The 16,530-nt window shown below is 42.3% G+C and overlaps 2 protein-coding genes across 2 annotated transcripts in view; both read right to left on the reverse strand.

Moving 5' to 3' along the window:
- The window catches only part of LOC121930500 (acyl-CoA (8-3)-desaturase-like), a 32,345-nt gene extending 30,677 nt beyond the window's left edge, over nt 1-1,668 (reverse strand). The window contains exon 1 of the mRNA XM_042466906.1: nt 1,363-1,668. Within this exon, the coding sequence (XP_042322840.1) occupies nt 1,363-1,557 (195 nt within the window). The 5' untranslated portion in view covers nt 1,558-1,668. The remainder of the gene's footprint in view (nt 1-1,362) is intronic.
- Nucleotides 1-16,530, reverse strand: part of LOC121926305 (acyl-CoA (8-3)-desaturase-like) — a 575,266-nt gene that overhangs the window by 426,634 nt on the left and 132,102 nt on the right. The gene's annotated exons all lie outside the window — the stretch shown is intronic.

The raw sequence follows: 16,530 nt of genomic DNA on the forward strand, positions 1-16,530 counted from the left end.
GCCTCTACAGTATGTGAAACAACAATAGGATGTTTCTAGACACATACAAAGCTTCTCCAACTCAGCAGCTCCAACAAATTCCTACCCAAATTGGAGAGCAGGTTTCAGGCTCAGTCCCTATCATGTTTTTAGAAATGCACCCCTAAGAGACTCCAGGGAGCTTAGAGTAGTAGACCCTCCCCATGAGGAAGCCAATGGGCAACTCTGCCACTCCAGGGACCTTGGTGTGGGACCTTCAAGGCAGTGTACTAAAGCGGCAAACCCAAAGAGATTTCCTAGGAAGTCATAGAGATCCCACACATCCAAGCAGCACTGTGAAGGCAACATCTCCTCCAGGCCTAGGCACCTGGCTCGGTAAGGCCCCTGTCACCAGAGCAGACACACACACACCCCTATTCCCAAAGCTGGAGAAGTTACCTTGGGAGCGGGAGTCTATTACAAGTCTCATATCTCCACAGTCAGCAAGACCACAGAGAGGGTCCTGGGAAGCGTATTCCCCCCACAAACGGGTGTCTCTAGGGGCTGCAAGGACTGCACCAGGTGCCACCGTCAAAGAAGTGCCACCACTGCTCCCCAAACACCTGCCTTTGGGCAGAAGCAGGCAGAGGAGTTCGCCTGCGTCCCTTTAAATGAGGGGCAAGGCTGAGTGGGAGGAGAAAGGAGAGGACCCAGGTTTCCAATTTTATTTTAAAAATTAAATTTTAAATATCTTTTATTCTTTTAAAATCTCCTTTAAAACCATCACATCTCACCAAAGGTTCACTTTGACCAGATGAAACTACATGCAAATAAATGCATCTAGGCTCTGCATAGGACACACTCATTTCAAGGTGCAATTTTAATTTTGCTCATGTTCTGTCCCCACTGTTAGGATAATAACATCAAGCGATCCATGAGTAGCGTTAGTCCCAGAACCCACTCCTAAGGATTCCGTGTGGTCTGCAAGTGGGAGGAGGCCCACGGAGGAGAGAGGCACCATCAGGCCTCGCCTCGCCCCGGAGAGAGGCAGGCAGGCGGCTGGGGGAGAGGTGTGTTGCGCTGCCTTCCAGTCATTTCTGACTCACGGCGATCCTAAGGCAATCCTATCCTGGGTTTTTCTTGGCGAAGTTTGGCATGGCCTTCCCCTGAGGCTGAGAGAGTGTGACCTCTTGCCCAAGGCCAGCTGCTGGGCGAGTGCCCTCCACTAAGTAACCTCCACCCAGCTCTGCCTGTGATTCTGCCAGAGGCTCTGTGAAGGCTCTGCCTGCAGCAGCAATGCCAGGGAGAGAGCCCTCTGAAGGGGAGGAAGAGGAAGGAGGGGAAGGGGAAGGGGAGGGCCGCCCCCACTCTCCCTCCCTCCTCCCTGCCTGCCCCGGGGCTCACCGTGGCGTCCTGCCCGGCGTAGTGGCTGATGACCCTGGAGCCCCCCGGGTGCCTCTTGTGGAAGCGGCTGATGTCGTAGACGCGGCGCTCCACCACCAGCCACCTCTCCTCCGACCGCCCGGAGTGGGGCTGGATCTCCTCCCAGGTGAAGCGCCTCAGACGCCCGGCGCCAGCTGCCTCCTCCTCCCCGGCCATCCTTCCTTCCTCCTTCCCGCCGCCCGGGGCCCACCGCCGCCCAGAGAGTGGCCCGGCAGCGCCTCCGTCCAAAGGGACCCAAGGCAGGACCCACCACCGCTGGACTGGCAGCCGGGGCCACGCCCACCCCTGCCCTCATTGGCTCCCGCCCCTTCCGAAGGCCACGCCCCCGAGAGCCCATTGGCCAAGACGCGCCCGAGCTCTTCGCCGGGTGTGGGCGGGGCTAGGCCAGGGCGCGCGCAGGCTGCTTCTTGCGAGGTGGCTATAGGCAGCTCCAGCTGAGTCTGTGTTTAGGACAGAGTTTTAGATTAGCTTAGCTAGTCCTTAGTTAGGTCTTAGTCCTGTGGACGGAAATGTAGGACGTGTCCTGGAAATGGAGGCCATGTTCCTGGGAAAGGAGGACGCCCGGTCGGTCACCCTGGCAAAGAGGGCTTGAGCCTCGGACTAGGACTCCGAGATCTCAGAAGGAGCCCTTTCTTTTCTTGTCTGGCTGCTGGGATTCAGATGTTATCTCCTGGCTTCTGGGAGGCTTTGTTCTCAGGACACACACAGAAGCGCCCTCCGGCAGCAGCACCTTCAGAGAATGCCAGCCTGGTACTAATTAACGCCGCCCTTTCAGATTTCCCCCTCCTGAATGATGGTTCTAGCCTAGGGCTGGAAGAGACCCCAAGAAGGGCCATCCAGCCCAGCCCCATTCTGCCATGCAGGAACTCTCAATCAAAGCATCCCCAGCCTCTGCTTAAAGACATCCATAGGGTGCAAGTAACTTGGAAAGTACACGACAGCAACAAGTATTTCCAAGCAGATGAACAGGTCCTCCAAATATTGCTGGACTGCCACGCCTATTATTTCACTCTTGACTATGTTAGTCCCAGCTGACTGGAACTGCAGTCCTACAACATCAAGAGGCTTGTCCATTTCCCAGTGTATGCATGGACATTGTTTTGTCTTGCCTTCGTTTTATACTGCTGGTTTTTTCCTGTCAGGCCAGCTTGCACTCACGAGGCGTCATCAAATCTTGCCAAGTTAAGGCTTCCCAGATTCAATCCATCCACCTGTAATGTGGTCTTTCTCTTTTCCCCCTGCTCTCTTCCACTTTGCCCAGCACTGGTGTTGTTTTATGTTGTTGTGTTCCTTCAAGCTGTTTCTGACTTACAGTGACCCTAAGGCGACCCTATTGGGTTTTTCTGGGGCTGAGAGTGTGTGAGTCATAGTCCAACACTCAAACCAAAAACATCACAATGGTGTTATGTTCGTACCCACCCTCAGAATCATATCTTGCTGTTCTTTTTATCCCAAAACACCTCTTTTTAGGTGATCAAACCATTCTCATTTCACAAAAGAACTGAAAAGAACATACTACACTTTTCTGCATGCATGACAGTGATCCAGCTTTTAAAACTAAAACCAGATGTCAAAACTGTGTATTGTGATATTTGCCTTCCCATTATGTCCTGTAGATATTAGTAGGCCTGGGGACACACAGCAAAGGAAACAGGGTTGTTCTTTGGGGAGAGGCTTTCTCGCATTGCATTGTCTTGCTCCATCAGGTTCAGCGGAGCAGAGGGAAACTCCAATTTGGAAGGAGATGGTTTAATGTTATAACTTTATATAGAAGTAATAGTGCCACTATATCTGCGTTGGTCAGGCCCCACCTGGAATATTGTGTCCAGTTCTGGGCACCACAATTCAAAAAGGACATTGAGAAACTGGAGCGTGCCAAAGGAAGGTGACTAAAATGGTGAAGGCCTGAACAGCCCTATGAGGAACGATTCAGGGAGCTGGGGATGTTTAGCCTGGAGAAGAGAAGGTTAAGAGGTGATATGATAGCCCTGTTTAAATACTTGAAGGGGATGTCATATTCAGGAGGGAAACAACTTGTTTTCTGCTGCTCCAGGGAACAGGACCCGGAGCAATGGATGCAAGCTACAGGAAAAGAGATTCCACCTCAACATTAGGAGGAATTTCCTGACAGTAAGGGCTGTTCAACAGTGGAATAAACTCCTCGGAGTTTAGTGGAGTCTCCTCCTTGGAGGTCTTTGAACAGAGGCTGGATGGCCATCTGTGCGGGGATGCTTGATTGAGAGTTCCTGCATGGCAGAATGGGGTTGGACTGGATAACCCTTGTGGGTCTCTTCCAACTCTAACAATCATGGTTCTATGATATGCCTGCCCTACCCTAACTGGATTGGGCAGGGGCATAGCAAGATCACATCTGGGGCAATGTTCCAAAATTATAATTTTGTCTCACCAGATTTACCAGGAATCTAGTGCACATCAATAATAGGAAACCTTGGCTTTTAGAAATATAATTTAGGAATCCAAAGAGAGGCGGCAGGGCAAAAGGGGCATTATGGATCAAGGAAATGTTAACATAGATACAAGAGAAAAGGTGTGAACAACTTTAAAGGTCTCGATTTGCAATCCAGAGGCATTCCATTATATACCACAGTGCCTGAACAAAGAAGGAGGAACAGCCAAAAATGGTAAATTGCAGAGCCAAAACACTGCAGTCTTGGCATAAGCCCTAGCCAAGACATTACATGCATCAAAATTATTTGAGGTCAAGCCATTATGAAGATTTCAGAGAATTGCTGAGCTGGTTCCATTTAAAAATTGTGTTGTTCCCCACCTGTTTTTGCAACCATTCATGTCTCTGTCAAATTTGTCACCATTCCATACAAGCATTAAGGGAGTGACCGAAGGTGACCAAAAAAAGCCATGATTTTACCTTTAATAAAAAGGTGGGGTGTGTGTGTCAAAGGAACATTAGAAAATGTAAGAGTTGGGATATATTTACAATTAGCAGAAATATGAACAAAGTTAATGGCTTCTGGCCATACTACAATTATTAACATAGTTGGCTATACAACAACAACAAAAAAAGCCTCTTACTTCAAGGGAATTAACTTTCAGCTCAGCAGAAGTATTGCTTTGACTCCTCAAGAGCCACCTGCTTGACAAACCAGCATCATTTTACTCAGTCCTTGGAAGGTTTATGAGTGACTCGGTCCAAACTGGCATCTTTCTGCACCAGATGATGCTCTGCTTTACGCCCCCTGCCAACAGTAATGTGATAGCAATAGCAAGTACATTTCTATACCGCTTATCAGTGCACTTAAGCACTCCCTAAGTGGTTTACAATGTGTAAGCTAATTTCCCCCAACAACTGGGTACTCATTTTAGGACCTGGGAAGGATGCAAGCTTGAGTCGAGCCTGAGCCCTGGCTGATAGGAACTCACAAACCTTGAAAAGTGTATTCATCAATGCAGCTGAAGAAATAGACAAATTCAAGAAGCTCATGCTGAAAAAACCAGTTGGTATTTTCCCTTTCCATTTTATATTAAAACAAATGTAACTTACCTAATGTAACTCAGTTATGTTTAGTTCAAGAGTTAGCAACTCCCAGGTCCAGGGGCTAAGCAAGCCTCCAGTGAACTGGGGAGGGCTATATGCCACCCCCTATTCTGTAGAAAAAAAATGTTTCCAATGAAAATACTCACCAAGCTTTTAGAGAATATGAGGACAATTTGTCAAGTTTCCATGTGGTTTTCCATGTGTAGAGCCAGATTGCTGCATGTGTTGCACTTCCACTTGGTTCCAGAAACGTGTTTCACAATGCCCTAACTCACCCTCCTTGACTTCCCAGTGTTTTCTCTGTTTCCGTAATGGAATAAGGTTGTAGCAAGAGATCAAAACAACAAACATGATAAGGGAGGGGCAACGGAGCCATATAGGAATGATTAGGAAGGTCAAGTGATTTGGGGTCATTCCAGCAGAACAAGTTCCACATGCTGGGTCTTCCTCTGGTAGCAACGACGGGCAGAAATAGGGTTGCATGCTGAGTCCAGGCAGAAACTGAATGTATTGGACTGCTTAACACATGATGGTGGGCTGTGTTTTTCTCCAGGGTTGGGAACATGTGGCTTTCTTTAGAAGTTTGTCAGGTTGCAGCTGCAGAAGTTCACCGTCTTGGTTAACACTAAGAATGTGGCTAAATGTAGCACCTTTGCTGTTAGCCAGGTTTCTTGGGAAGGAAAATATTTGCAGGCATAAGAGCTACAGAGATAAGAGGTATGCAATGGTTGATGGGTTCCCTTCGGTGATTCTTACTAGCCAATCAGAAGAGATATCCCTTGAATGTGGTATTTATTTTGTTTTTCTATCATTTTTCTATTATATTTTTTTTTTAAAAACACAGTAGCAGAAACTGGCATGTGATAGAGAGGTAAGCACATGTTCCTTTTGAACCTAAACTAACCGATAAATAAGCTGACTTTACTAAGGCCCTGTGGCACATTCATCCCAACCTTCGCTGCAGCCACTGTTGAAACTGAGAGAAGAGTACTTTGGACTGTTAGATGAGCCTGCCAATAACAGCGGGCATTGGCACCTTGGTGAAGGGGCACTGACTCCCCCTTGAGGTTATATCCTTGGGGCCACGTAAGAACAGCAGAAAGTACAGGGAAACCCCAGGAACACTTCTCTATGGAGTCTGTATGGAGAACATTTTGTAATTAACATTAGAAATGCTAGGATATTAGATTAAAGGCCAAGACTCAGTATTTTATTCTAGATGGCCACAAGTTGGCTTTAATTAATCACATATCATCCAGCTGTCCTGATTCAGCAGGGACAGTCCCAATTAACTCTGGCATTTCACTTTTAGAGGCTCTTAAAATGTCCCCCCCCTTTTTTTTTTTTTCCTTTTTTTTGGTCTCCTCCTACTTCCCTTTCATCCTCTGCTTACTTCCACTGTTGTAAACTGAGTTCAGCATGTAAAAGCTGACTCTCTGGTTCTGTCCTAGTATTGCCCACATTATCCATTGCCTGGGCTTACCTGTATTTTGGGTCCATTGCATAGTTTTTTCTCCACTTTTGCCCCTTTCCATAATCAGCTGGAAGTAGTTCCGCCCATATGTTTATGTGCTCATACCTGTGCCAGACGAATGTGTTCCCCTCCAGGTCTGGCCCCAAATGGGGCATTTAAACTCCTGCTTCTTCCCACCCCACGCCTTTTAATTCCATCTGTGCATTTGAGCTCTCTTTCCTTTTCACTAGCTGCTTTCCTCTGCTGTACTTAAAATATCTATGTAAAGTACTGCAAAGATTTATATGACATTTTAAGGGAGAAAAACAGCTGCCATGAAGGGAGTTATTTAAAAATAAAAGAACTTATAATAACTTATGGCTTATTTGCAACAATAAATATTTTAATAGGACCTAAATATTCTAAAGGCACCAGATCCCATCTGATCTGGGCAGCTAAGTGTGGTCAGCTCTGGTTATTACTGAATGGGAGACCACCAATAAATACCAGGTGCTTAAACTAGCAAAAACACCTCTGATATTCTTCCGTAAGAAACCCTATGAAATATATGGGGTCACCATAAGTTGACAAGCACTTGAAGGCATATACGCAACACACTAGAAGCAGTATATGCGCAGTATAGTAACTGTTTTGTGAATATCTGTTGCTCTGCATTAATGGTGGGGAGTGAGGGATACAGTGGCTCACAGTTAAGAACTGACCTAACAACTGCAAGGTCAGCAGGTGGGGCAGTTTGAAACCCAAATGCCACATGATGGAGTGAGTTCCCATCACTAGTCACTAGCAGTTTGAAAGCATGTAAAAGTGCAAGCAGATAAATAGATACCACTTCAGTGGGAAGGTAAACAGCATTCTGTGCAGTCATGCTGGCCACATCATCACAGAGTTTGACAACACTGGCTCCATGGGCTTAGTAACAAAGAGGAGCACTGCCCCCTACAGTCGGACATAACTAGACAACCTTGTCAAAGAGGAAAGTTATCTTTACCTTTATGAGTGAGGAAGATGCTACTTTTTGTTTTTCCTCCTTTCAAGAGATTTAAGGTGTAGACTCCCTGGGGCAAGGTCATTGACAAAATACATGGATGCTTGGAAAGGTAGAGGGGCAGTAGAAAGAGAGGCAGACCACACGCAAGATAGACAGACTCAAAAGGAAAGTCACAGGCATGGATCTACAGGAATGAGCAGAGCAGTGGATGACAGGGCAGCTTGCAGATGTCTCCTTCATGGGGTTGTGCCACAATCAGTGGCAGCCCATTCAAGGGGTGTCACCCGGTAGTGGGGGGAGCATCTGGGGTAGGCAAAAAGGGCACTCCCCCCATCTCTCTGCCATAGCGCATAAAATGGCACCAAAGCAGCAAGGTGGGGGGTGCTCTCCACCCTCAGCAGCCACCCTTGCCTTCTGAGTCCTGCATGGCCATGGCTGTGTGGGACCTGAAAGGCAGCTACCTCCCCACTGCTTCCCGAGTTCCACATGGCATTGCTGCAGGGGATCCAGAAGGTAGCTGCCCACTCCCCCCAGAGTGTACTACCCCACTGGGTGACACCCCCTCTGGGGCATCACCCAGTGCAGTCTGCACCACTATACCCCCCCCCCCTCCAGTGATGCCACTGACTTAAGTCAGGGCCAATCCGAGGGTAGTTAACAACAACAAAGCACTGGTGATATATTATAATAGAAGATAAGTGTATACTCTTGTTTTATAAATGAAACATATTGACGGGTTAAAAGTTATTCCCAGCCACCCTTTTAGCTATATGAATTGGTTTTAGAAAGTTTTTTTTTTATCAACAGACACAATAAAAATTATTACTTGGTAAGGATTTGAGCAGGTACATTTTGTAAAGTGACAATTGGCACAATAGATATTCTTGGGATTCAGAAAATTGTCAGTCTGTTTACAAAAAGTGTAAAAATAATTGTTTTATCTTCCCACTTTTAAAAGTTTGTGTTTAAAAGCTTACCTCTGATAAAGAGTATTACTTCTTATCTTTTTTTTTTTAAATGGAAGAGCTGACCTCAATTTGATTTTTTATTATTACAATCTTGTTCTGTTTAGTGTATCAGGTCACTAAGACTTTTGACTTAGCCTTAGACTTATGTGGTGAAATATTTTACAGAACTGGGTCCACTAGAATTTCCATTTTTCATATGTCATTATATCCCACTATTCACTTATATAATAAAGGCTGCTGTACAGTGTACATAAGCTCCCTCATTTTCTCTCACTCTCAATATTTTTGCTTTTATTGGGTAACTTTGTATTATTAAGGATCCCTCCCCTTTTGTACTTGTATGTAACTAAAAATAGTTAAAACTTTAAAGAGGTTGTTATATTAGTCTGTTCCAACATATCAGCAAAGGTTTTTCTGACATTTTTAATGCTAAAAGTATGACATTTTGTAGATTAAAACCCACTTCTGCATAGGCATCCATAAAAGTTCATGCAGAAATAAATTTGTGGATCTAAAAAGTACCACAAGATTCTTTGTTGATAAATAAAAATATATTTGTAAAAATATTATTTGTTGATCCAAACAGTTACAGTCAAAAACAAAGTGAAGTTATTGTTTGTTACAAAACAATAATAAACTAACTTACTTAGTTATATTTTAGTTCAAGAGTCAGCAACTTCCACTGGTCCAGAGGCTAAGCAAGCCTCCCCTTGAAGCTGGGAGGGTTATGTTGCCACCCCCTATTTTGTAGAAAATAAACGTCTCCATGAAAAAAATGCTCACCAAGCCTTTTAGAGAACATAAGGACAATTTTGCCAAGTTCTCCCAAGGGTTGCTTTAGGCCCAAGTGGAAGTGAATTACTCTGCAATGTTTTAGGATCCCTAAAACAGGCCAGAAGCATTCCTTCCACTATTTCACAGACAAAACTGGGGAACATATGGCCAAGCAACATCTGAGTGCTCAAGATGACACAATTATTAATGAAAATGAACACATTAGCTAGGAGATGATACAGCAATTTGCTTTTGCCTGAGTCTACAGGGAAGGGTAAAATCTGCCTCCTCCCTGTCCTCTTCTCCACTGATAACTGAATGCAAGCTCTGTTTGCAGCAAGGGGGAAAAGTGGAAAAAAGAGAGAGAAATTGGGACATTTAAAAGGCATCTTAAAAAGTGGAACGACAGAGGATGAATCAGGAATGTCCTTACCAAATTGGGACAGGTGGGAGGTCTGCAGAAAGCAAGAGTAAAAAAAACAAGCAAAATTGCACATCATGTCCTGTAAAGGAAGTGAGTACTTTTTGAGCACCTTCCCTTAAAAAGAGAAAAAGTGGGGTAAAGACATTGTGAGGCACATGTATCCTACTGGCCGTACTCTACTCTTTTAGTAGTGTGAAAAGAAATAACTACAAGTAATTTGTTATTTGTTGCTCATTACTTCCACATTTTCCCCTTGTTTTTAGGTAGTGTAAATGATTTTACTGGTTAGGAGGAGGGATCTCATAGCAAAATGATGTAAACATTATGTAAAAATGGTAAAGCAACAATGATGTAAGCTAAGCCTCAAGTCAAGTATTCTGAAATTCTACTGAGAATTAAAATTGGCAAACCAAGCTCACTTTCACATTGTTGAAAGGCTCCAGGGAGAATGTACAGCTTATCCCACTCTGGAAATGAACCTATTTATTATATAAAGCCCTAAACTTTATATAATGGTAGATTCTTTCACGTTTAATAAACACAGAGTCCCTAAAGGCCTTAAGGAGGCAAGAATGAGATCATTGTCAAGAAAGCTTACAAAAGAAGAAAAAGAAAACAGCTATTATTGTGTACTCACTAAGATTCCACATACAGCTGTGGATTCTCATCTGTATTCACAGAAAGTTCATCTCTGGTGAAAGATAATTAATAGAAACATACCTGAAGAACAAGCTGGAATATGCTCTGCTATTCCAGCAAAAATTTTGGATCCCCGCTGCCTAACTGGCCTTCTGCTTCCATTCTTTTATTTTGCATGTACATTGAACTGTAACAAAAAAGAGAATTTGTAAAGTACTTTCTTAGAGCAGCATTACAGTAAATGACATTGGTTACAGAATTTGATTATTTTGCTTTATAATACTTTCTGATTAAAGCAAGTTTAGGCACCCAGAAAAAATTGTTTAGCCCAGATCCACAATGACTACATTTACTCTGGTGTCCAAAGTTACAACAGTTACACCAGTCCCACCACCAGCAGCAGCACCACATGTGTATTGATGTCAGCCAATCCACACTTTCCTCCACATTTTGCTCCAGCCCAAGGCAATTTTGCATGCTCACATTCCAAGGTGAACATAGCAACTTCTGAGTGTTTTTTTTAAATTAAAGTTGGTGAGCATGAGCATATAGATGCATGAGGTTATGTATTTCTGATGTGTATGAATTCAAATCAGTCCCTCTTGCAAATAGGTTATTTGCATTGAGAATTACTTTTGTACATTTCCAAGATGGAAACTAGTAGCATCTCTCAAGAGCTCTGGCTTCTATACATTTCTGCTGCCTCACTTGACCCATTAACAATCACACTATACTCCTTATTTATTCTTTCAGTGAGAAGATTAAAAAAAATGTATGCAATGAGTTTGTTTTGGCATAGGTATTGGGCTACCATTCATATTCTAAAACCACTGGCATCGGTAGAATTGATATCACCTGGTGTGGTAACTCATGGTGTAACTCTCATGGACCTCCTGGGTTGGAATAGTGCTCCCTGGGGAACCCAGCATCCTGCTGCCATTATCTTCTCCAGTTGAGACAGGAAAGATGCCCTCTGAGTGAGAACAGTTTTTTAAAATTACAGTGGACCCTTGTTATACTCTGGGGTTTGGTTCCAAATCCCGCGTGGAAAACAAAATCCATGGATGCTCAAGTTCCATTAAATATAATGACATAGCAAAATGGTGTCCCTTATAAAAAATGGAAAATCAAGGTTTGATATTTGAAATTTATACTTTTTTTAAACATTTTCAAACCATGGATGCTTGAATCCGTGTTTTAAAAAATCTGTGTATAAGAAGGGCAGACTGTACAAAAGACCTCCACTCTCAAGAAAAGAGGAAGTCACGGAAAGCAGCCCACCTGCCTCCAGAGGACAACAGTTGAAAGGAGCCAAATAGATTGGGAACTAGAGATTGTGGGAGGGGGAATAGATGGAAAGGTTTAAGGCTTCACTTACCCCAAAGGGGAGTGGCATCCCAAGAAGACTACCCTCTTCCTTTCCAGAGGAGGGGCCTTGTGATACCTCATGATTGCCCGGTGTCACCCCATCTGATGGTGTCACCCAGTACAGTCCACATCTCTTTCACCCTCTATTGACGCTGCAGTCTAAAATACAATGTGACATTTCTTGCAAATTCTCATTAGTATTTCACAAATTCCAGGCTTTTCCCAACAACACTGAAAAGCATCTTATAAAACTGGTTGGAAAATGTTGTACTTCCAGAGTGGCTTAACTAGAGATGGACTGAACATTTCTGCATGTCCAGGTCCACACATCTCAAAACTGTGTATATCCTGCACCCCATGTTAGAGAGGCAGGTGACTGTGATTTGGAATTCCATTCCTGTAGAGAAGCATGCTGTGTTGACAATATGGCACCCAGTTTAGGCACCCAGTTAGAAGTTGGCTGTTGACCCAAGGCTTTGGATGTCATTAATTCAACCCAAAAACTGATATTGATAGTTTTAAAAACTTTTTAAAAATTTAGATCTATCTCTAACTCATTATATTGTTTAATGTGTTTTAACTTATTTCAAATTATCATTATATCTTGATATTGGGTGGGATATAAATATTTTAATTAATAAACAAAATGGCAGGCATATTATTGACATCAATGTAGATAGTTGAGTAGAAAGTGGTGTGACATCACTTGGAAACAAAATTTCAACCCATCCACCTACTCCAGTACCTGGGAACGTTGAAGGTTTGTAGACCATCATCAAAGAAATCATTTAAGAACTCTACCACATACTGCTTTCAATTTAGAAAGCTTTGCATACATTCTTAAATCTTTCCTATGAAAATCAAAAGCATTCAACTTTGGTTGAACAGCATCCATATATGTTTAATATTTCATGCAATGTTGTAAATGTGTTTTAATTAACACACACACACACACATATGCCTTTTACTCTTTCACTATTTGATTTGTTTTATGCTGCTTTTATGTGCATCATCGGGGCAGTGGTATTACTTTCAATGTGCCTTTATCTTTTAGTGAGCCATTCTGCAAACTATATAATTTTTAGATAAATACAGTCCCCATCTAACTACTTGCTTTGTAGAGGCCTCACAAGAAAATATGCCAAGGAACAACAGTGTAAAAGAAAATGAGATGTTATAGACAACAGGACATGCTAAAAGGAAAAGAAAGAAATAAGATCTTATCAGCTAATCTTGTTTTGGCTGCTTTTTGATCAAAGTGCAAGGTGTGTGCATAAACATCTACTAGCATATTTTAGGAAACAGATAGTTTTCCAATACAAGAGTCATGACAAATGGAAGAAACAAGATAAATAAGAACCTGAGATATGGGTTAGTGAATTCATTATCTGAAATGGATATGGAGAAATTTGGGATACATCATTGAAGAACAAACTGAAATGCAGTCTTTCTCATGGGCAGTATGTACAGCAGCTGTTCCCAGCACAGAGAGGGCCATGCTCAGTTTGTCTACTATACAGGTGTTAAGAATGAAGAGCTGCTCAGGAAACCAAGTTGGGATATCCTCATTCATCACCAAAAACATATTTGAATACATACGAATTAAGAACATTCAAAGCCCTGAGCCTGGAGAGATGATGAAATCTACAAATTTTTCATTTTCCCACATGTGTGTGTGTGTGTGTGTGTGTGTGTGTGTGTAAATAAAGTCTTTTCATCCCAAATATCATGCATTTCTGTAAAATTTTTGAACAACCTAAAATGAAATTCTCCTCAGCTTTGGACCAGACAAATGGAACCTCCAGCATGATAAGAGACATCTGTTTCTGTTCCTGGCATGTTGGAACATATGCTTCAGTCCTCAACAGAGCTTACTAGACAGTAGATCCCATTGATGTACATGAGACTTTTGAGTAAACTAGGATTACAGTATTTATTTATTTTAGGAGCAATAGAGAAGATAGATAATAATTAATGGGGAAGAGGCAGCCCCCAAAATACTGCTGGGCTGCAACTCTCTACAGCCCTAGTCTTATTTAACTTTATTTAAAAGTATTTTTAATTGCTTGTTGGTTTTTTGTTAATTGCCCTAAGAATATGAATGCTAGGTACTGTTTAAAAAGTAAAAGAAATAACAATAATATTGTTGAAAATCCACCATTTAGCTAAGCCCATAAAGCTGATCAGGTTCTCTCAAGGTGAGTTTAAGGCAGAGGTGGCTTATGCTTCGATCCTTTGGGAGAGGTGGGGAAATATAAATATATTATTATTATTATTATTATTATTATTATTATTATTACTATTATTAGCCAAGGGTGAAGGATAATGGGAGTTGCAGTTCAATAATACTTAGAAAGCCACATATCCCTCACTGCAAGAATGAATAACTGCACTCACAAGAGTGATGTGGCTGATCAACAGAGCTGGTCCTCTTGTGCTGAATCCACATTCTTCCTATGTTTCTATCTGCACTTGAGAATGTCTGCCTTCAGATCATTCCAGAAGCTCTGAAATCTGTCTGCATTCTCCATTAAGAGAAGGAGTAGATAGAAAGACAGATGGTTAGAATTCTACATCTTTAGCATTTTGGAAGGTGACCTGAGAAAATACATCTTCTCTCACAGATGTGTCTGTACAGTGATGTCTTCAACACATTGTACGATGAGTCACTAATGTTGGCTGTCTTATAGTATTAACTCCCTCTCTCTTCTCAAGGCTGCACATTCAGTTATGTTACTTACAGTGCTAACCTAAGACAGAAACAACTTTCATTGATAAGTGAAGGCTTTTTAATACACACACACACAGATAGGGTTTGGGGATCTGACATCAGAAACAAGAAAGTTAGCAGGAAAGATTTTTCTTTCCTGCTCATGATGCCCTTTGCTGCCACCCACAAAGCTCCCTCCCTGGTAAGTTGGGGAATGCTATAACTTACGAATTTTCAATCTATCACAATTTTTGGCTGTAGCATTCTCTCTCACTAATAATTTAACCTGAATCCAGAATTAATGCTGAACTTCCTGTTTAAATCAGTCACTTTAAACAATGAACTAACTTTCCCTTTTTCATTAGAAACTTTTCAACTTAATTGGTAAATTCATTTATTTTAACTAGTTTCTGTCTCCACATATAAGGAAAAGGCTTTTTAAAAGTGAGCTGTACTGTTTTGTTGTTCTTGCCTTTTAAATGAATGTTTTAAATCGTTTTTAATTCTATAGAAAATTATATTTTAGCACTTTTTTTGTATGCTTGTATCGTTGTTTGTTTTTATCTGCATCTGATTTAATTGATGTGAGCTGCCTTTTCCACTTCTGGGAAAAGGCAGAAGAAATTAGAGAGGGAGAGAGAGAGAAGAAGGGAGGCAGGGAGAGAGAGAGAGATGTAATGAAAACAGTGTGTGTCCTCTTCCCAGCTTTTTTTTAAACATAAAATAGCCATTTCCTTTCATGCCATTCAAGGACAGAGTACTTTTAAAAAAAAAAAAACAAGCAACAAAAATGTCTAAGCAGAGGGCCTAAATGCTCTAAAGTTGTCAGATCCTGTCTGATCTTGGACGGTAAGCAGGGTCAGCCCTGGTTAGTACTTGGATGGGAGACTACCAATGAATGCATGGTGCTGCAGGCTATATTTCAGAGAAAGAACTGGAAAAACCACCTCTGAGTATTCCTTGCCCAAGAGAACCAATTAGAATTCATAGGGTTGCCATATTTCAGCAAGTGACTAGAAGGCATGTGGGCAAATACACATAGTGAGTAAAGAGTGCAGAAGCTGGAGTCAAACAGTCTTCTCCCACCCACCCAATCCAGGTGGCGGGATAGAGATATCATTGCCCATGGTGTGTATACATTTGTACGTTTTGTTCTACCTCACAGGTCCGGCAAATGGGATTTACATAATAGGATACTTCAAAAGCCAGCAAAAGCTGTATTACCAGAGACAAATGCAAGAAACAACAAATGTATGTGTGTTCACATATGATGGTGACAAATAAGCCTTGGGAAAATTCAGGTTTGCCAAAAATATAAAAGGGCAGGCAGATGATTTAAGGCTGTGGTGTGCTTCGAACCCACATCTTAACATTCCACAGCCTGATACAGTTGCACTCTATACAAAGTACTTTTGGAATTATAACATTTCCTTCAAAGCCATGCTTGGAAATTGGTCTACAGATGCAAGGGAGCTAGACCAATGGTTTTTAACCCTTTAGTGGTAATAACAAGTGAATCTGGATCACAGGCATGCAGGAACATGTGGTCCTCCAGATGTGGGACAAATCCTAGGATTCCATAGGATGGATCTATAGCACCTAAAGGGCATTATTTCTACAGTGTAAATGTAGCATAGAACCCTCAAAAAGCCTGGCCCTTGGAAAGCATTCATTCCCACTGTTAAGCACCCACTTCACAGCTGTCTGGCATCAACAGAGAGAGCACAATAAGTATTTGTGTGCCTCTTTTTTCCATTCTGGGTTGTAAACAAGTCCATCTAAGTGAGGCTACTGCCCTTTACTTGGTGAAACTATTGCCAAACCAGCTGTTTCTTTGCATAGACTCAAGAGGCAGTTTGTTCACTTAAAATGGTTTTACATTCATGTGTGTGATTTGGGATTTCATTGTTGTTTTGTTACCCATGACTCTAAAGGTGCACCTACACTGTTGAAATAATGCAGTTTGACCCCATTTTAACTGCCATGGTTCTCTCCTACAGAATCCTGGGATTTGTAGTTTGTCAGAGAAGGCAAAGGTCCCTTTGAAACTGCAAACCTTAGGATTCCATAGGACAGAGCTACAGCCTTTAAGTAATGTCAAGCTACATTATTTCTATAGCATGAATGCACCCTAAAAGCACCACTGAATCTCTCAGGTATATCTGTGGCTGTCTTTCTATGGTGTTTATCACACTATACTCTTATAGTGCTACTATTCCACTTTGACTGCTCTAGCTGCCTCCTGTTGCATTCTGGTATTGGCAGTTTTA

The sequence above is a fragment of the Sceloporus undulatus genome, chromosome 1 (genome assembly GCF_019175285.1).
Source record: "Sceloporus undulatus isolate JIND9_A2432 ecotype Alabama chromosome 1, SceUnd_v1.1, whole genome shotgun sequence".
Lineage (NCBI taxonomy): Eukaryota > Metazoa > Chordata > Lepidosauria > Squamata > Phrynosomatidae > Sceloporus > Sceloporus undulatus.